Below are 22,183 nucleotides of genomic sequence, written 5' to 3'. Positions count from 1 at the left end.
ATCAGAGAGGAGCAGAGAGGATGAAAAACAGACCTGGTATCAGTGTCTTGTGTCTCCACATTTACTCTCAATGACTCAACTCACTCTCATCAGGTAGCTCATTCTCCGCCTCATCATGCTCCATCTGTCGACACCAGCCCTCCATACGCTCCGTCTCGGCCTGCAGCAACTTGAGGAACCAGCGGCCGTCTCGGGGGCACACCGATCGTCCGACAGCCTCCAGAGCCTCCACCTCTGGCTCGGCCACGCTGTCCATCCACGGGTCTGGAGGAGGCAGGATGGAAGGGTCAAACCCCACCTCCCCGTAGTCGTCAGCAGCACAAGCATGGTAATGGTTCCCGGAGCCCTGGATGCTGACGGTAGAAGAGGCAGCGTCACGGGAGTGTTGGCGTGGCATGGTGGCACAGTGACGTGGCAGCAGCTCTGGGGCATCTGTTGGGTCATCAAGGTCAGCCTGTACCGCCGTGGTTACACTGTTGGAGCGGGTCATCCTGCGATAACTGGAAGAGGAAGCAAAGAAGATCTTATTTTATGCAATTGATTATACTAAATTTGTGCAGTAATACCACATTAGTGTCTGTATTTTAGCACTAATTATGATAATATTGTTTACACACAGTTCTTGGAGGTGATCCCAGTATGAAAAATTGAAAATGATCACAGCAATCTCATCACTGATAGCAATGAATAGCTTTTGTAGTTTGGAACGTCTTTTGTGTGTGTGTTTTGTCACCTGGCCCATTCAGGAGCAACAGAGTGTGCAGCCGTCTGTCACGCCACAAGCCCTGCTCTGGGGTTGATACACACACACACACAGACAGACAGACAGACAGACACACACACACACACACACACACACCTGGGACCCCTCTCTACAGCTGGGTGTGCCATGTCATATTTGGCTCAGAGGCTTCGTGCCGCCGTCAGGCAGCCTTTGCCAAGTCCCTCCACACTATGTGCAACAGCAGACGCACACACTTGTGTGCAGAGATTAAATCAACACACACACAAATTTGGCTACGTTCTATAGAGCAGCTCACCACCCCAGTAATGAATGGGACGCCGGAGAGACGAGGGTGTTGAGGGGGGAAACCTGCCAGCTAACTGTGCAGTGATTGGAGCAGCCAGCAGTCTAATCACTGCAAGATTACAACTCAAAGTGGTACATGACTCAAAGCACATCTTTTATTAACACAGACAAAAATACACCAGGGTGCAAACAAGAGATGCACTTTGATGAGCATAAATAAGGCCCCACACGGACAGGGACTCCAAAGATACAGTGAATAAATGTGCAAACTTACAAATGCAAACTTAAATCCTGGTATATAAGCATGCAAGCTTATCCTGCTGTTAGATATCTTAAATAAGAGCACTGTAAAATCTGACAAGTTGATTTTACTTTAAAAAATCTGGATTAATTGCATTATTAATGGCATATTTTCAATGCCATTATTTTGCATTTCAAAACAGTAATGAAGTCTATATTTACAAGATAAAGTCATCCTAACAGATTATCTTGATTAGGAGTCAAATGACTGCAAAAAACTGCATGGGACATACATCTGTAAAGGGGACACTCATGGGTACCCATAGAATTCATTTTCATTACGATATCTTGAGGTCAGAGGAGAGAATGACCATGCCATTTTTCCATCACCTAAATGTATCTTAACTTTTGAGTGTCATTCTACCCCCTTAGAGAAGCTAGCATGAAATGGTTGGTACACTGGATTTCTATTGTCTTCTAATTTTGGATGACAAGAGTATCATCACTCAAGCTCCAAAACTCAGCCAAGTACAGCCTCTTAAAAGATGGGAATGTTGGCAAGCGATTAACGCAATTTAACAAAAAATAAGCAGTTATGTACAAACTTTAATCGCATCATGATTAAGGTGTCAACGCTGACAGCCATAATGTTTAAAGTTATCTTAAAGTTTAGTTGTATTTACTTAATTTTGAGAAGTTGTTGTGAGAAGAAGAAAACATGAGAAGTTGAAAAAAAAATCCATCTTTTCAAGTTTTAGCAAGTTCAGTGGGCTAAACCACGTTTACTGTGATCTATATATCTGGTTTATATATCTGTATTCCACTGACTCCAAACTCCTGATCTCCTAACTTCATCTTTGGCACAATCCTCTTCATCATGACCAAGTTAAGTCAGACTAACTTGGTTTACAGAAGTTGCTAACACTAAGAAAGAACAAGGTCATTTCAATTGTCATTTTTAAGTTGAAACTATCTTAAAAAAATAAGTAAATACAGCTAGTATTTAAGTAAACTTTAATTAGATATAAGGTAACCATAAATTAAGATTAACAGTTATATTTACTTTCCTTTTTCAAGGCAATCGGTTTCCAAGATTATTTTAAGCGAGATCAACTTGTCAGATTTTACAGTGTAAGAAGAAACAACTTTGCCAAGCCAGAAAAAAGACTGATTTGCTAGACTGCTAGCTGTACTCTGATCCAAACATGCCCTACAGTCCTCTCACACATGAACCCCAGCTTGACCTGCCTGCAGCTCGACACACACAAATGATCATAGCTCCATCACGTCTGCCTTGGCCCGTCTCCGGACGCACACTCCTCCTCGAAGCTACCCATTCATCTCTCACCTCCCCTTTTCTCATTCATCTCCCCTCTTCCATGAACAGAAAAAGAGAGCGCAAGAACAAGGGAGTGGCCTCAGCTAGATCAAACACAACGTGTATGTGCTTCATGTGTACGTGCAAGCAGCCCGTGAGTGTGAAGAGCAGTTAAAGAGTAACTCCTCCGAGCAGGTGTTCAGTTCTAATGACCTCAGCCTGCTTTCTATCAGCCTTCTAACAACTTCCTGCAGGGGCAGAGACGGGCAAGGCCAAACACAGCCCAGACAGAAAGACAGACATATCTATAGACAGGAGGCAAAAGAACAAGGAAGGTGCTTTTAAAGAGAAAAGTCAGTGTGAGGGAGAAAAGATCAGGAAGGTATGCAAGAGAAAAAAGGGCAGAAAGTCCATGTTCTCATAACATTCATGTGGTTAACATGACGGAAAGTTGTAAATCACAACAGAGGTGGAGTCCTGCATTCCATATGCTACCGCTTTTAAAGCGCCTCTTAACCTCTAGGTTTCTGCTAGGGAGTTCCCAATCAAGTTTTCTTGCCCCAGAACCAAATCCAAGTCATTTGATATTCAGTATCTGCAGATACCAAGTACCAATATAATACTGGATAATGCAGCTGCACAGTGCACACTTTAAGTACTTTAAAGTTATTAATCAACCCAGTGTATATGCTTGACAGGTTAATAGCTCAATGCAATGAAATACAAGAAAAAAAGTCTGCATCCAAATAGTTCGTTAAGTTTTTTTTCTTATTATTTTTACAATAAACTCAAAATGTTTTTATGTGAATCTCATCACAATTCAACTTAGGGCAAAATTTGTTTTTTCAACAAAATAAAATAAATTAAAATGTGTCTTCAGGAATTGCTCTCAAAAACACTTATATAATACGTAATAAAAGTGCAGAGCACTGTACATGAGTACTACAATGACAATTCCACTTCAAAGTAGTGTTTTAGCTGAACTTAAACATTCCAAAATAAAAGTCAGTCACAATTCCACTTATTACAGCATTATAGTAAAAACTAGTTCACTAAAAATGAACAACAAAAATTTCAGTTCCCCTTAAAGTAGTGTAGCAGCTTAAGCTGAACATAAAAATCCAATTCTACTCTTTGGAGTTGCAGTATTACAAAAAAAACCTGAATATCTGTCGCAAAAATGGTGCTCTCTGTATTAAATCTTAATAATTTTCCTCTCATTTGCACAGAACGTGGCTCAAACCACAAACCTGAGGAAATATTGAAGCTCCTATAAACAAAAACAGCCTAATGCCTTACCTACCCATAGAAAGAAACACCAGATCAAGCACAGAGAGATATGTAGGATAACAGAAAACACAACACTACACTGCCACACATGCTATATTTTTTGCTGTTTATTTTCTGCCAGTAATAACAAACCTTCAGTCAATTAGGACAAAAATAAAAAGGCAGGGGGGGTCTAGCTGCCGCTTAACTTGCCTTTTCAAGATGGTTGTTCATATGGTTTAGTAACTAGGACCATAAGCCCTGTGACTGCAAAACCATCTGGTGACCACCAACCCCAGACCCTAAACCTACAAGGCCCTAAAAATTCTTTCTCATTTATACTTCAATTTATTATTATTTTTTTTTGCATGTTCGTGATCAGATACTTGCAGTTTTCTTCATTTGATAAGCACAGTGTCTTACACCTATAGAAAAAAAACCCTTTAAAGTGGATTTTTGAGGGAATAAATATGAAACATGAATCGAAATCAATGTTATTTTTGATAAAAATACATGTTATCCAAAGTTATTTTGTACTTTTATCATGTATTTGTGATCATACACTTGCAGTTTTTTTTTCATTTTTTTAAGCACAGTGTCTTACACATATAGAAAAGACTCTTTCAAAGTTGTTTTTTGAGGGAATGAATATGATACATGACTAAAAATCAATGTTATTTTCCAAAGTTTCTGTACATAAAGAAGTCTGTGTACACAAGCATGTTGCTGGTTGTGTTCATCTCCTTGCTCTTTTCCACTCCCTCTCATTTAATCCCAGTTCAAACAGCGAGGTGAGGTTATGACCTGCGACTGCTGCATATAAACACACAGACTCTCTCTCTCTCTCTCTCTCTCTCTCTCTCTCTCACACACACACACACACACACACAGACACAAATGAGGCAGTTTAAGCACTGGAGCAAGGCTGTAGGAGTTTGGCACTCTCACTGTCTGGGAATCTAACGTAGGGGGCAGAATGCCCAGACCTCCCAGGTACACACACACACATATACACATGCATGGACCAACACACACACATGCATGCCAACAGGTAAACAATCAAAAATGCACCAACAAAAACACCCTTCCTCCTACTCCAAACATTAACCAGGGTAATGCACAAGCTGCAGTGCTGCATAACATCTACGCCTCAGCAGACGAGAAGGTGTCTGGGTGAGTTAATATTTGACTTGGCAACTCCAGGAACTCAGAGCTTGGTCAGTCAGCTGAGACCGCCCCTTTCAGAAAGCCCCTCACATTCCCTGACACTGTGGAAGTGTGTGTTTTAAAGTGCTGGACTCAGCCCTCGCTGTGACCTTTGATTAAAGGTGATGTCGCTTTGAATTCCTGAAGCATGCCTTGGCTACGGCACGAAACCAGCACCACGGCTATATTTGTCAACTTCCCTCACTAAACAGAAGGTCACTGTTTTGACAGGATGAACGAAAGCAGACAAAGAAGCCATAAATGCCTGCGTGTCCAACCAGAGGCCTCGATAAACCCGCTGCAATGCGAGATACTGAAACAGTGTGCACACTAGGCTGCTTCTCCTCAAACTGTTGCAGAATGAGGCTGGAGCTGACAGCACAGCAGTCTCTCAGTGCTCTCAGAACTAAACAAACCCAATAAAACTCCCTCCCTTTTTCTCCCTCCCACACAAACAGACTCAAAGTAGCCTGAATCACAATGACTGGAGCAACAGATGGCTGTCAACTCACCCCCTCCACCTTCCCAGCTCCCTGCACCACATCCTCTGGCCCAGCTGTCACTTGGGGCCCCCTTACTGAGGGTGCTCTGACGCCAACCTCCCCTGATCTGGAGACAGCTGCTGTAGGAAAGCCAGTGCAGGGGGGCAAAAGCTTGCACTGCACACTACAAACCTCTCTCTGTCTCTACAAGTCCTCTTCCTGGTCATGTTATCTCTGCCTCATCCCTCCAATCAGACTTATCCAGTTTCACTTTTACAGCCTCCTGCTCTTTCTCTTTCTGTCTCTCTACTCACCATCGCTCATCCTCCACCTGAATTCCTATCGACTGGAATTTAGACTGCTCCTCCGTCTGCCCTCCTTCTTCTGGGTCCACCTAAGAGGAGGGGAGAAACTGTCAAACTGCAGGCCAAAGTTTTATGTCAGATCATAAGCAGGAACTCATCCACAAACCTGGATCCCTATGGAGAGGCACTTGCGGAGCGCTTCCCTCTGCGCCTTGCTGTCCGCGGAGACGTGCGCGACGGCAGAGGTGGTGGCGGTGGCAGTGATGGTGATGGTGCTGTTGGTGACGTGCTGGCTGGCGGGGCCGTGCACCTGAGCGTTAGCCGCTTCTATGGCTGCCGTCAGGGCCTTCATGCTGTCGATGCTCTCCGTGGAGTTGGACAGGCCTGGCTGGGAGCTGATGCCCGTCCGTGCCCCGGAACCCCCGTCCATGTAGGCGTCCTGAGCCGACTCGGTGCTGCTCTGTGCCGTGATGGATATGAAAGGTTTGGACGGGGTGGTCCGTGGTGGGACTGGGGGAGGTGTCTTCTTGTAGGTGGTGATGCATGATGACACTGCAGGGAGGAGACAGAGAAAGAAAGTATGAACGAAAATACACATCTAGCTGCTAGCTTCTTTTAAAATCCAACGCAGTGGGTCGCACATATAACACGTTGTCAAAACGTCACACCTGTCCCGCCTGTGGGACCGTCCTGCCGGCTTTCCCTTTCACGGAAGTTGATACAGTGCTGTTACTACCTCTACTGCCGGCTGAAAAGCAAGACAACTCTGTCTCCCCATTTTGCATTCGTACCTTGTTTACAGCACATTAAGGGGACATGACGGCACAATATTCCCACCTTGAATAGGCAGTGTAAAAGCAGCTCGGGTTATCTCAGTTCTCTGTATTACAAACTGGAGGTGGGGGGTTTCTGTAATACGTGTGCATTTAGGAGGCAGATTTGAGTGGCATTGTGGGAAATGTAGGATATAGTGTTTTTGAAATGAGAGCCATAATAGAGACTAAAACTCAGGATATCTCAGCCTCTGCTACAACAATTTCAACTATTCTCATTCCCATAGTTTCAACCACAAGTAAGTAATAAAATAAGTAATATATCAATATTACTAATTATCACAAAATCCAGCGACTACTGCACTACAATATGAATTGTAGACATTTGTGAATGAAAGTATGAAAATACAGCATGCTAGCATGTTATACAACACAGAAAATATGATTTTGAGGATATTAAAATTTTAATATTATAAAACATAAATTAATCACTGCCCGAAGGAAAAATGACTTTGGTGACAGCTGACACCTTGAAAGTTTCCCCAGAGGTCTCAGGTCTCTGTGTTGGAGTCAAAATGGACAGTAGATTAGGGGCAAGTTTAACAAATCAGAGCCCCGTCTACTAATAGGATTAGTATTTTAGCCACTTGACCCACTGATCTAGATGGTTAAGCCCTCTGCGCACTTACTGTACACATCCAGAACACTTTGATGGTGCTGGATATAGCCCTGTGAGCTTGTGTGACTCGCTGTTGTTAGCACGCAAGTTAAGAGATAATTATCAAAAAAAGCCCAGATGTTAAATGACAATGTCGAGGACATAGAGCTCAGGGAAGTGCAAACACTTTGTATTAAATCCAAGCAAATAGATATTAAAAAGCATCATAGTGATGCTCAGTAACACTCTCCCTCTTTCTGTCAGTGCTCTTAGGTTACAGCTACAGGTTGTGCACAGACAATGGAGCTTCTCACACGCACCGATTCAGGAGCCTGTGCATAGAAACATGCCAACAGATTTAAAAACATACTCTCATGACAGACAAAAACAGCCACCTCCTAACTACTTTATGCCTTGGAATCTCCTTCCTGGCCGGTGCTATCATCAAAAGTAGGTCGCTCTCTCTCTCTGCTCTGCTGCAAAACTAGGACACAGGGTTTCCTGGATCCCTTTTAATCCCTACAAAAGACAAACATCCTACCGTGGCGAGATGGCTGCTCTGCGAGCGGCAGACAACTGTTGCCAACCACACCCAGCACAAGCAGCCATGTCTAAAACTATTATGTTGTTTGCTTTGTGTCTTGCCATCTCACTGACAGCTACAGAGAGGCTCTAACATATTGGAGGTGAACAGAGGGCTGACTTCATCCTCTTGGTTTGTCAGAGTCATCCGCCGCCCTCCTCCTGCCTCCTGCCTCGTCGGCAGTGATTGGATGATCCCAGACAGAGATTTCGGTCAGGTTTTGACAAGCTGGAAAGTCCTCAGACGGTATGAATGCTGCGTTGAGATGAGATCACAGTTGCTAATACGAGCGCCTTTGATGGCGGGGTAACAACCCACAAGAGAGACAAAAGAAGATGACTTACTGTATTTCCTTTTACAGCCAAATGTGTTTTGAGAGAAACTGTATATGCAGGAATTCCTGCCAAAGACATCTTAGCAGGAATCATCTGAGCATGCCGCGATATGCAGCACTGTCTCAACTTTTAACAGATGTCTAGGGAATATGACTGACATCAGGGCTAATCTTCAGAAAGGTCACAGAGTACAGACTCACAAGGGAACAAAAAATACACAGTGAACATTCACATGCACTCGCACAGAGGGAGAGGGCGAGGTCCTGCCCCTATCAGGCATGGAGGTTCAAAGGATCGAATGTCAGCCCCTTTCAGAGCTTCTATCCCCTGAAGTCATCTAAAAGTCACACTTGTGTGTGTGTGTGTGTGCACATGTTGGATGACTGCATATGTGTGTGTCTGTGTGTGCACGCTCCCATCAGCCCCAGAGAAGGGTTAAAGAACACAGGGTTTTCATCCGCTCAATAAAGCACCGTATGAAACAGGAGACGACGCGCCGTGTCCCACCTAGCTGTCACTGCGAGAGCCAGACATGCTGGAGAATGACAGGGGGGTTTTTGAATGCCGAGACAGGTTAAGTAAACACACTCAGGAGTCGGAACATGCCCACGCACACATGGATGCGCCGCACAGGCCTGCAGACATGCACACGCAGGCGCACAAATAACATTGACACAACCCAGCTCAATGTTTCAACCTCTCCACATCAAGGGAGACCACAGGCTTCCTGCCACTGATATGCTCTCCATTCATCAGGATCCGTTGTCAGCAGTGACTTGGCCCATTCCTGTGACTTATGTGTCATCAAACATTTCGCAAAACAGATTTATGTTCCTGTGTTGGATGGCTTTAGAGCGCATTATTGTTTAATGTATGAGAAAGTTGGCTGGCAGTTGTTGGCAGTGAGAAGAGAACAGCACTGCATACTATATATTTATAAAGCACTTCTTAACAAACTAAGCAAGTATCTAATGTGTCTTGTAACCTAGAGAACAAAGTCAAACTGTCCCAAGATTATTTGATTCTAGGAAATCATCATGTAAATATAGAGACCGGGAAATTGGCTCTTAGATACTATGCATCACACAAGTGGAACAATCTGCAGAACCGTGTAAAATTAGATAACTTAATCTCGTTTAATGAATTTAAATCCCTTTTGACTGACTTAAACAGTGTGAATGCAGGTGTTTCTGGTGAATTTATGTTGTGCTGATATTCTTGTCCTTATATATCGTAACCACTGGATTCTCCTATTGTTTTATAACTTGTTGATGTATACTGTAACATTTTTTTGTGTGCCTCTGTTCATTTTGTGTAATGTAATCAGGGCATCCTTGTAAAAGGGAGCTTGCTCACAGTGGGCCTTCCCCTTTTTAAATAAAGGTTTAATAAAAATAAAAACAACTCTCAAAATAAACTTCTAATTCTTGCCTGTCAGACAATACTCAGGGGAAAGCATCTGACCAAAACAGCTGTCCTGATAAAACAGCAGCCAAGTTTGCACAAAAATGACAAGAAAACCATTTAATCCTCTTGCAGCCATGAAGGCATTAGACAGCCACACTGCCCGAGACCTCCCACACACACAGACAGTCAAGGACGGATTGAAGTAGGAATGTGACGCAGGATTCCATCAGACCCTTAAGAAGGAATGTGGAAAACTCTCTTCACCAATAAACACTGACGAGCATACACACTCACAAAAGGTTTTCATGTCACCCCATAATATCTGGTTAGTGGAGCTTTGATTGCAGAAAAAGAAAGACAATCCATATTGTCTTGTCAACCGAGGACAACTTCCTCACTTAATGGAAAAGGAATTGTGGAATTTCATCTCTCTTCCCTCACAGAGGTGAGCACAGCCTGCTGCGAGCATTGTCATCCCAAAGAGAAGAGTTTGTGAATGACAAAACTCTAGTGGCTCTCTGCCAAATCCCTCTTTTGACAAATACTTCAAAAGTCCCATGCCGACAAGTTGGTGTGAATAGCGGTTCTTCTTGGCAGAGCACTCCCCCACCTCTGGGCCTGATAATATCAAAGAAAGCCCTCTTGCCTCCCCGGAGACAAAGCAAAGTCTCCATTCATTTCTTCAGCCTGCAGAACAAAAACAGACTTGCTAGCCACCTCTGTTTTTGGCTCTGCTGATCACCGTGTCCCATTTGTGTGTCTGCATAGGTGTTTCCTTTGTTTAATCATCATGTTCATGTTACCGGACAGATTGAAGGCAGGCAGCTGCCTTGTAATCTCCAATCTGTGTATCTGTGTGATAGGCCACTTCAAAGAGCAGATGGTTTGGTTTAAGAGGCGAGCTAACAGGAACGGGCTCCCCCACGCGGGGGCCAAGGGCAAATCCACCACCATCCAAACAAATACAAAGGCCCGGAAAGGGGGCGGTCAGTATGGGGGAACATTGACAGCTGAGCCCAGCTGCACTGTGCTTGGGATGAGGGTCCGCCAGAGGGGAGAGGGGAGAGAATTGTGAACAGAGAAGAGGAGCTGAACAAGTCTGAGGAGGAGGAGGATAAGGAGGAGGAGGAGGAGGGTAAATCTGAGAGTTACTGCCCAGCTCTGTCTGCTGCTCTCTGTCCATTTGTCCATCTCCCTCTCTGTTGTACACAAACACGCACACAGACACACACATTCACAGAGAACCAGCTGGAGTCCTTTGTGATGGCGTCACCATGGCGACACATAGCAACATGAAGTTTGCCGGGAGGCTTGGCGCTTTACCAGCAGCGAGCAGAGGAGAGCTTCTGTTGGCCATTTGTTTACCTTGACAGGGTACACTGCAGCTGCACTGATACCCACCTCAACACCAGCCAACAAGAACACACAGCAGGAATAATGGGTCGCAGCTAGCGTAAATTAAAAATCAAATAAACACCAGGATAACAGCACAGAGAGAACAAGTGGGTGCCACTGTGTTGCAAATGAATATCCAATAATGTTCCAGCCCTGAGGCGTGGGCTTTGTGCAGCTGAGCGCTGAACTCTACCAACCAGTTTGTCTTGGATTCTTGTTATAAAAGCTTGTCACTGCGTTTCCGGGACAGTGTCATGAGATGACAATAACCTGGAAGGTTCACACAGGTTGACATTACATTACTGTTGTGAACAACAATGCTGCACTACAAGGCACAGTCAGGATGACTCACGATGGCCTCTACAGGCTCTTACGAGTTACTGAAAAAAATGAAAAGTGTTTTGATGTGTTAAAATCAGGGATGGCAAAAGTATTCAGTCACTCAACTTGTGAAAAGTCCTTTATTAAAAATGTTACTTAAGTAAAAGTAAGTAAATATAATCAGGAAAATGTACTACTAAGCATGAAAAGTAAAAGTACCCCATTCAGAAACATTCAAAACAACAAAAAAAGAAAATGATTTAATTGTTTATTAAAATAATTGCTATAGTACCCAATTTAGGTAAAAAAAAAAAAAGCCCAAAAAACTCAAAACTATTCATAAAATTAAAAAAGAAAATAAAGTAAGTGTTTATCAAAATACTTGCCAAAGTACCCAATTCAGATAAATAAAAAAACTCACAAAAAAGTATTAAAAATCTTGGGGAAAAAAAAGAAAAGAAAATAGCTTAAATATTTATAAAAATAGTTTCATTTTCATTTCAATTCATTTTCAGCTAATTAATCATTTCAGCTGTACTTGTATGAACTATTGGGTAGTTTAATTTCTAACAAAACCATATATTTTCTTCTTCTTCTTTTTTTAATGAAAAAATCATAATTTATAAAGTAACAAGTAACTTCAGCTTTCACATAAATAAAGTGAAGTAAAACGTACAACATTCCCTCTGAAATGCAGTGGAGAAAATACTCAAGTGAATCACGTAGTAATTTAAATTTGTGCTGAAGTACTTGAGTAAATGTACTTAGTTACATTCCACCACAGGTTATCGCATACATCGCATACAATGACTCTTTAAAAAGTCCTCTAACAGCCCTCTCACCTGAAAGTCTCCCAGAGACCCTCATGTCAGTCTGCGCCTCTCAGCCACCAAAGGTCAAAGGTCGCCACAGAGGTTTCTGCTCTCCAGATGCCTGAACTCTCTCAGACACAATAGCTCACTGTGTGCGCCTATAAGAGGTGAAGGTGGCAGTCTGCAAGCGCCCTTTAAAAAGTATATTTAGCATGTGTGGGTGCTTGTCAGGGACGAAGTTCTCAGTGCAAATGGTCGTAAACATCCTGCACTCACTGCAGCATTTTAAGTTTCTGTCTTGAGTTAAACATAAGCGTGCATATCAGCACAAAACATTTGTTAACTATGCCTCCGGTGTCCTCAGACCAACACTGCTATCAACAATGCCGTGTGCTCAGTGTGCCCCTTTTGACAGAAACCCGTGTCAACAGCGGGTAACTGCTCTGGCAGGCTTGTGTCTCCTGAATCACTAGATAAGAGTGTGTTTACAACTGTCAGCCACACAGCTAAATCTGGCAGGCAGCTGCTGGCTGTTAGGCAATACATTCACTTCACTTAACCCACTTTCCTGAGCTTCAAGTTCAAATGGAAAGCCTGGTTACCTGCATTCCTACTTTTATGGCCTGTCGCTCTCTTCGCCCTGTCAATCAGTGACAGGCAGGGAGAGACATGCTGAGCGTTACAAAACTAAACAAAAAAAACAATGTGGCGGTGAAATAAATATCAACAGTTGACCTGCAGTGATCACATTTATTTAGGATCCCTGCTGCCTTGAAGATCTAGTATTTAAAAGTCATGTGGGGGAAGTGACACTTCAAAATATGTATCTGATTGTTTTATATTCCTCTAAAATTTAAAAATTACCAACATTCACTCTAACTGTATCATCAACATTGACACTGTAAATAGAAGCTAGATGATATTTGTCATTCTGTCAGGTATAATCATCCAGGATTTTATATAAACTAGGGAAGTCCCAATCAAATTTTTTGCCCCTGATCCCGATCTGAGTCATTTGATAGTATCTACGACACCAAGTCCTGATTTGATACTTGCTTTTACCTGGATAATACAGCTGCAGAGCGCACGCTTCAGCTACTTTAGAGTTATTCAAATCAATCCATTGTGTATGCTTGACAGGTTAATAGCTCTGCAAAGCAATATACAAAAAAATGTCTGCATACAAACAGTTCCTTAAGTTTTTTTTTCTTTTTATACATGGCTCTTATCACATTTCCATGTAGTGCAGCAATTGTTTTTGTTTTTTAAATAACCAAGTAAACAAACTATAATGTCTTTAGAAATTGCTCTTAAATCCATTTAATGCAGAATTTGTTTTTTCAACAAAATAAAGTAAACAAAGCAAAATATGTCTTTAAATTGATGTAGCAGCTTGAGTTGAACATGAAAAAAATCATTCTCTCCTTACTGGAGCAGCAGCATTACAATAAACACTGAATATCTGCCAAAAATCATGCTCTCTGTTTATATCACCTGTGTCCCTCACACTGATGTAAACAAAGCATCAGGCTAAAATAAACCAATCCTGAGTGATTAAAAAAATATGTTGATTGGGCCCGATAATGATCCTTCAGATCCGATCTGGACACCCCTAGGATAAATATGTAATCCCAAAGTTCCTCCCTGTACAGTGATGAAGCATGTGAGCTAATCTCCTGAAGACTTTTCCTACATGATGGCAGTTTTCTCATCAGACCGGCCCTGTGACGGCTCCAGGCTGTTCCCATTGTTCTCTGCTGCTCCTTGGCGAGGGCTTTACCCTGACTAGTCAACAACCACATGAAGTGACACATTAGTCTTATGTTTCTGACAAAAAGACCTGCCTGCAGGGCGCTGAAAGAGAGAGCATAGTCACTCAACGAAAGAGGAGAGGGGGAGAGATAAAGAAAGAACAACAGACAGAGAAGTGAGAAAAAAGGAGGAGAGAACGGGGGGATAAGTTTGCTGCGCTGTTTCCTTCAGTTCCTGTACATTCCAGCTGCTATGTGGGGCATAAACCTGAGCATTAGCCCCAGCGCTAAAGCTAACACGCCCACACATCTCACGCATGCTTTCACTACATTCATTTCCCACAGCATTGCTCACCGACTGACTGAGACTTTAAGAGTAGACTTGCTCGCTGTGCGCAGTGACACATCGCGTGTGCCGGCAATGACAGCACAGGCAACTGTAGCAAGTCGTGGCATACCTTAAACCAGAATCATGTAGCTGGGGGAGATCAGTTAGTCATTTAAATGAAACTGGCTTTGTGATTGAGCTGTGACTACGTCTACATAAATCTCAGAATATGGAGCTTGTTAAAATCAAACACACAAAGATTGAGTAAAAGAAGAGAGGGCGGTTTTAAAGGGGTACTTCAACTTAAAATCAAAAACGCATATTTTCCTTCCTACCTGTTATGCTATTTATCTGAGTATCTGAGTGTTTTGGTGTGAGTTGCTGTAAAGATGTCTGCCTTCTCTCAAATATAATGGGACCAGATGGCATAAAAATACATATGAAAAACTCAACAGCAATGTCTCTTTCCAGAAGCCAACCCCATCACTTTGCAGAAGGAAACGTACATCTACTTATGGATGAGACGTTTGTGTTTGTGACAGCACAAGATGCAAACATTAATGTGATGTAGCTGGTAGGTGTAGTTCGGTAGAAATATATAGTTCCTAGATTAAGCTACTCAAAATAAAGCCAGTGAATTAACCATAGACTGTAAAAGTAGTGGATGTAGCTACCGTGACGTCATCCATTGGTTTATGGACTCCCGTTCTGAAGCCTTGAGTTTGGCATACCGGTCATCACCATCTTGTTCCTTTTGGAGCCAGAGGTGAATATATTTGGGCGAGAGGCTGGATCTGACTAAAGAGCCGAGAACACTATCAGACGTGTCACTCAAAGCAGCCTGCATATCTAACTTTAGGCCTTAATAAAATCTAAACAGGTGAATTATATACACATTCAACCTGCACAGTTGTCATTAGGGGGGAAATTAGCTGTGGAGACCAAAATGTTTTTTGTACTATGCTGTAAACATTTTAATTTCTGCTGTAAAGTTGGGCATTAAAACATAGGGTCTCTGGGGATTTACTGACTTTTTGAGCCAGCCTCAATTGGCCATTTGAAGAACTGCTTAAGATTATCTTGAGTAAATTCTTGATAGAGACATTGCTGCTGAGTTTTTCAAATGTAATTTTGGTGCACACCAAAAGTCAAGTGCCATCTATTTCAATTACACTGAAGAGAAGGCAGAAATCTCTACAGCAAATATCTCCAACATTCATCAATTCACATCGAAACAATCTAGACTGATAAATAGCACCAGAGGAAATAGGAAACATATGTATTTTTGATTTGGAGGTGAACTGCCCCTTTAATGATGGCATTTTTGTGATGCTAAGTGGATAATACAGCCCACTTAGGCCAATGTCTGTTAAACTAAAAATACTCACAACAACACAGCAATGTTACCACCACAGCGCTAAACACAGCTCCCTGATAAAACATGACAGACTGTCCACAAGAACTGGAAGTCCATGGAGTTACGGCCGAGTACCGGAAAACATAACCGCAAGCCTGGGGAGTAATGGACTCCGGGTTAAAAAATAGCAAACACACAGCAAGGCAGCAAGAAAGAAAAGGGGTTGACACACACACACACACACACACACACACAGGAATCAGCCTTAAGTGAGTGGGCTGAAACACAATGCCGATGTCATGTCATTACATGAAGGATCACTGCTTGCTGCAGCTGCTATTTACATATAAATGCAGCAGAATGTGGTCAAAAGTTCACTTTTTTCTTTCCATGGTTTGCATGTAACAAGCACTCTGGGGATTAAATCCAAGAGGCAAAACAGAGAGCCATAACTTGATTCATAAAATAACTGGGCACGAAGAGTAACAGGAAAGCTGGCTGCTATTTTTTTTTTTTTTTTTTACAAGCGTTTGAGTTTACTCTTCCAGGAATGCTGTGAAACATCAGCGTCGGGTGTTGTTTCACAGTCCTGTTTTTTTTTTCTCTCCTCGCATTCCTTCCTCTTTTCCCCCTGTTTGACGTTCTTTGTCCTGACCACTTGCACATGGAGGGGAAAGGAGACACTGGCGGGCTTAATCCACCGCCAGAGGCATGCTAAAGCCATCTGGGCCCAAAACCAAACGTAAGGCCTTCTGCGTCTCCTATATGAGGGGAGGAACAGGGGGAGGACGGATGGAGAGACGGAAAGTTAAGTTAGAGAAAGAGGAAAATGAGAGGAAAAAAAAGAGAAAAGGTAGGAGGTACAAGAGGGGCTTTGGGGGGGATTTGGAACAAGAACCAGGCTACACTGACGCATACTGTCTTTTGTGGTTTCCAGTCCTGACCCTCTGACCCTATACATCCTGTTGAAGCGGAGGAGGGGGGCGGAGAGAAAGACGAGATGGCAGCTATAGGCACCGGCTGCATGTATGTGCAACTGTGTGCGTCCAGAGAAGCCATGATTGCAGACGGCATGTATCAGGGTTAATATGAATATCAGACTACAGATTTGCGTCTCTCAGGTGTGATTTTTCACACCCCTCTTTCCTCTCTTCCTATGTGTTTACATCCACTCCCTGCAGAATCTTGTGGGGGAGGAACAATAGTCTCCAACATTCCCACTCTCCTGCCGAGAGCACTCGTTTGTCTCCTGCATTCCTTTCCCCATTCATCTCTTTCTCTCTCTCCCCTCCTGGATAGAAAAAAAACTCTTTACACGGGGGAGGGGTCTGAGTGTGCGTCTTAAAAAACCTCTGAGTGGAGTCAGTACCCCTTGAACACATCCTCCCCCCTTTTCCTCCCCGTTTTACTTGGTTAGTGAAGCAGCAAAGCTCAAAGAAAGGGAGGAGAAAGAGGAGATGCATTCTTTCTCTCCCTCTCGCTGTCTCTCAGTGTGCACCGGGCCGAGTTGTGGCTTATTTTTAATGACTGGTTAAAAAAAATAAAAAAGAGGGAGGGCTGGGTCTCTTCCCCGCCGGCCGCTTACACACAGGCTCACTCACTCAGACACACACACATACACACTCACATTACTGTAGCCGAGTCTGGGACTTTCACAGAGAAGTCTTTAATTTGCACTGAGGCCTGGCCTCCCACACTGCACAGCCCAAACCACCCACTTACAGCCATGCACCATTCCTCAGAGCTACTCCAACATCCTCCCTCCCTCCACTCCTGTACAGTGAAAGCAACATGAACCACGCAATTTAGCTGTCAAGTGAAGTCGAAAAAACTTTCAACATTCTGTCAAGAGAACAGAGCAAAAAGCATGTTTTGACTTTAGGAGGAGATTTAACTCTATATCCCGACCCCCTCTTCTGCTTTTCATTCAGCCACAGCTTTGCGGGCCCTGCCTTGCCCAGCTTTAGCATGCAGGAGCCATGAGGATCATCCTCAGTAAACACTGAGGAAATCCTTTCGGGGCTTTTCCTTTGCTCTTTCCGATGCCAAAACACAGACAGGAAGAGCAAAAAGGGAGGATAGCCCCTACCTGACAGAGTAGCTCCTGTCCACCAGATCAGACAAAATGTGCTGTTTACATCTCGACATTCGGGAAGTAATCCTCAAAGTAAAACCCTTTGAGCAGGAAGCTGGTGCATGTGGTGTTTCTGCAGAGTGTGGGGACAGCAGGGGTCCAATGCCGCAGCCATTCTTTGTGTTTGTTGTAGCCCCGTCAGCTCCTCCCTTAGCCCCTTTCTCAATTCTCCAGTCTTTTTCTCAAACTGAGAGCAGAAGGACAGGAATGAATGACATTCTCTTCCTGTGTCAAAAGATATCCAAACGCCACTCGTCCTCCCTGAAAGCTATAATCAAAGCATTCCGGGCCATAACAAGCTGGGACCAATTAAGTCGTAAGTAAACATGAACACCTAACAGCCACTAACAAAAGCTTTAAGTCCCGCAGATTAATCCTATTGACTCTTATTCCGCTATAGAGCGTGTCCAGGCAGGAAATCACCATCGATTCAGCTCATGGAAACACACAATAATTACACATGATTGATACTATGATGCAGCAATTTCTGCACAAATATTCAGCAAGTGCTTACAGGTGCAATCTGCATGTTGCATCAGAGCATCATGTTAAGCATTATTTGGGCCATACTTCTCCTGACTAAAATAAACTGGACTGGTGACATGCTTCAGAGCAGCTGAAGAGCAGCTGAGGTTATGATGACATCTAGTGAGAGATTTGATATTACAAGTCAGGAATTTTCTCTTTTCATGCTTACATATGGATCACAAGAACATAATACTTAAACGTCTGAAACCTGGAACAGCATCAGTTTATTTGTGCTGCATTCAAACACCTTTCACAAGCTGTATAAGCCTTTGAAACCCAAGCAAATTGGTCTGATTTCTCTAAAAAAAACAATCAAAACAGAGTCAAAGACCAACTTGGGGAGAATTTAGTAAAAGGTGACGAGAAAATGACGTGAAGATTTGTTTTTACAAAAGGGAGGTAGGATTATTAGAAAATTACAAAGGAAATAAACAAAAAAGAAAAAAAAGAAAGAAAAAGTTCATAAAACAATAGCTATAATTATTATAATTATATATTTACAATTTTGTCACAGAGCAAAAACGTAGACATTTATCTATTTCTTTTGTCATTTAATCACTTTTAGGGGTCATTCTTGCTAATCTTTTGAGCCAGGTCTTGCTATATTGTTCATTATCGTTTCCCTTTTATTTTGAAATAAATCAAAATAATTTGCTCAGGTTTCAGTGGCTTAAATCAAATTTGAAGTCAGACACTTTCTCAATTTAGATTAAGTTCAGCAGGATGATTTAAGCCAAAATGACATTTTAACAGGTAGTATTACACAGATTGAAAAACTTTTGAACTAAATCAGTCCCTCTGCATCTGTTAATCTGACGACTGACACCCTTAAACTAACATCGAGCGGTATAAAAGCGATGCTGAGTGTTTTCGCCTCTTGTCAATGAAAGAGCGACAGTGCAAGTTCCCACTGGCTTGCATTCTCAGACAGTCGTGACAGGATGAAGTAATTACTGAGTGGCTGACACACCAGCATGGTTAGGATTTATCTCCTCCAGGAAGAGAGATAGCCAAATCACAGTTTACCCACATCGAGGCTCCCAGTTCGGGCTTGATCCCCGCAGCTGCAAACGGAGAAGCCACACACAGACACTATGACACTCTCATGTGTGCACATGCTCAGAAGCGCCATCAATGTGCAGCTCACAACCACCACAAGTGGTGTGTTTCTCCTCTTTACTCCACATGTATGCAGTGCGTGTACTAGTGTGTCACCACATGTCTCGACCCAGCCCTTGTTTCCTGTCAAACGCACCTACTTGCACCATCAAAGCATGTGGGATGACAGCATTATGCAGGTGTGTGTGTGTGTGAGGGAGCAAGGGAGAGAATCGGAGAGACAGATGACACCGGAGTAGTGTTTAATTTACAGCTTCTCTTTGAATAATAATTCCACCTTGGAGGATGGTGGCTTTGATCCGCTGACACACAGGTGTATTTCACATGCAGCGGCATACGTTGCTAAGGCAGGGCTTTATCTGTCCCTGTAATTAACACCGGAGCATGGAGAACTATCTGTATATGTGTGTGTGTGTGTGTGTGTGTGTGTGTGTGTGTGTGTGTGTGTGAGGAACATGGCAGGAGGGGATGATGGAGCTCAAAGGAGCATTCCTCTTCAATGTAAATCGTTTGATCTCCATGTCTCTCAGGCACATATACATCAAGCAAAGCATGAATGTCACTCGTGATTATCTCACACACTGATCACTCATTTCCTCCCTCTTTTCTGTTATCTTCTTTTGTTTTTTTTGACACGCACATAAACACAGTGGAGCTGCTGATAAGACCCACAGTGTGTCTAAAATAATGTCCAACAGCAATATCACAAGATGAAACTTGTGAGTTGGCCCATATACAGAGAGCCACTGCTGTGTCAAAACATCAGAAGGCAAACCAGGTTTATTGTAAAACTGGGAATACAGCTCCCTCTAGTGGTGATAAACCAAAATTGAAAAGTACAAGGCAAATGTATTACTTTTTTTTTACATATTTTAAAAAATGTTTGTTTTTTTTTTTAGAATAGAATTCACATTTTACTATTACTATTATTATTATTATTATTATTATTATTATTATTATTATTATTATTATTATTATTATTATATTCAATTAAATCTGATTTAACAATGTTACAAATCACTAAATGCTTTAAAAATCCACTGATTCATACCCACTGATTTTTTAACTGAGTCAAGACTTAAAACTAACACCTAAGGGGAAGTGAGAATTCATAAACATAAAATGCTCATATTTATCCACGATAGCAGCTTAGCAAGCATCATCCTGTATTTTATTTTGCCTTTCTTACTTTAATGATATTATTGAATAACTGGGGTTTATGTTGCATGCATGCATTTCAAAAAGTTCAACCTAGGTAAAAATACGTAATGCATATTCATGGACAGAAGACAATAACATGTTTATGAGGAGTTGATAAGTAATGACAGCCGCCTCTTTGAGCCTCTATAGTGCGTCAAAGCTAAACATGTAGCTGTTTTAATTAACAACCGAATTTTCACCTGCCCTGTTTACCTTTTTTCTTCTGTCTCTGTTCTGTTTTTGTGTGGATTACTAGAAACCTGGAATTAACTTCACCTACAGTGTAGAGGAATTAGGAGGTGGATGAAAGAGAGAAGTTGAAAGTGAGTTTAAAAAAAAAAGTCAGCGAGTGAGAGAGACAATAAAAAAATGCAGGGACATTTAATGAAAGACATTTGATCCAAAGACACTTTGGTCCGTTTAGTACACCCCAGAGCCAGGGAGACTGTGTTTATGAGTCGCCTGTCATCACATCTCTATCCAAAGCTACTGTAAATGTGGATGCCTCATACCTTCACTGGATGACTGAAGTAAACGAGTCTGCCTTTCCCTGGCAAGTACTTCATAAACTCAACTTCAACATGATAATTGCTTCTTAAAAGACACGGTGAAAGACAGAAGGGGGCAGCTGAAGTCTTAGCACCTGTTAAAAGTGAGAGTTGCTGAGAAAATACAGTATGACCGGATAAGTGACAGTACATGATCGAGAGACAGAGAAAGTACTCGAGAGACTCACGGGAGTGTGCTTTGGCAATACGGTCTCACTGCAATAACACCTCACTTAAATGAAGTGAGAGATAGAGACGGAGCGATGTAAGTTTACAAGACAGAGAGAGGGGGGATATTGCAAGCTGTGACTGACTCTGTTAGTCCCGACAGTCACACAAGGGGACAACAAACCTGCGACGACTGGATATACTTTACAAAGTGTTATCCACCTCAGCTTCAAACTCATAAACTAAAACATGATGTCAGCAAAGAGCTCACAGCTCTAAGTACACATCCAACACTTCAGACCCGTCAGTTACAGTAAAAGGCTTTTCCAAACATACATTATGACCTGCTGTGTTAGGGGCTTGCACATTAGAAGAGCCATGGCAACTTAACTTGATAATTGGCAATTTTCAGTAATAAAGCAAATGTTGAGGGGTCTTTTTTGTTAAACATTACAAATGAGATACGATAGTTGGGTCTGAAATCAAGCAAACATAAAACTGCTGCATGGTTATGTTAAAATATTAAGTAAACTAAGATTTTAAGATAATTGTTTTGATCATACCTTCAGCATCACCTTTGGGACACTAAGGGACAGTGCGTCAATCACATTTTCTACATGCATTGTGTCTTTTCAAAATAAACTCCTGTTTTCACAGAAGTACACGGTTTCAGTTAAATGCACCATTTCTTTTTGTTTTACGCTTACTTCTTTAGGGTTTAGAAAACAAAGCGTGTGTTTAGGTAAGGTAAAAATAAAAAAGCGTCATGGTTTGGCTTAAAAAGATGTTACATAATGTCACACATGTCACGCCCATGTCACAAGCATAGTATACAACGCATAGCACCACATTATGTTGTTGATAAAATAACTGTTTCCCACCCACCCTATGCCGACTCTCTCACTCAGCGAGCAGT

General features: G+C 42.3%; 1 protein-coding gene across 1 annotated transcript in view; it reads right to left on the bottom strand.

Moving 5' to 3' along the window:
• Positions 1 to 22,183, bottom strand: part of dlgap1b (discs, large (Drosophila) homolog-associated protein 1b) — a 114,913-nt gene that overhangs the window by 6,619 nt on the left and 86,111 nt on the right. Inside the window, exons 7-9 of the mRNA XM_042510586.1 lie at positions 6,017 to 6,402; positions 5,860 to 5,939; positions 85 to 500 (exon numbers count right to left, since the gene is read on the bottom strand). Coding sequence (XP_042366520.1) covers positions 85 to 500; positions 5,860 to 5,939; positions 6,017 to 6,402 — 882 coding nt within the window. The remainder of the gene's footprint in view (positions 1 to 84; positions 501 to 5,859; positions 5,940 to 6,016; positions 6,403 to 22,183) is intronic.

Source organism: Plectropomus leopardus, chromosome 21, assembly GCF_008729295.1.
Source record: "Plectropomus leopardus isolate mb chromosome 21, YSFRI_Pleo_2.0, whole genome shotgun sequence".
NCBI lineage: Eukaryota > Metazoa > Chordata > Actinopteri > Perciformes > Serranidae > Plectropomus > Plectropomus leopardus.
Note: the sequence above shows the minus strand (reverse complement) of the source record. Positions and strands in the feature narration are given on the sequence as shown.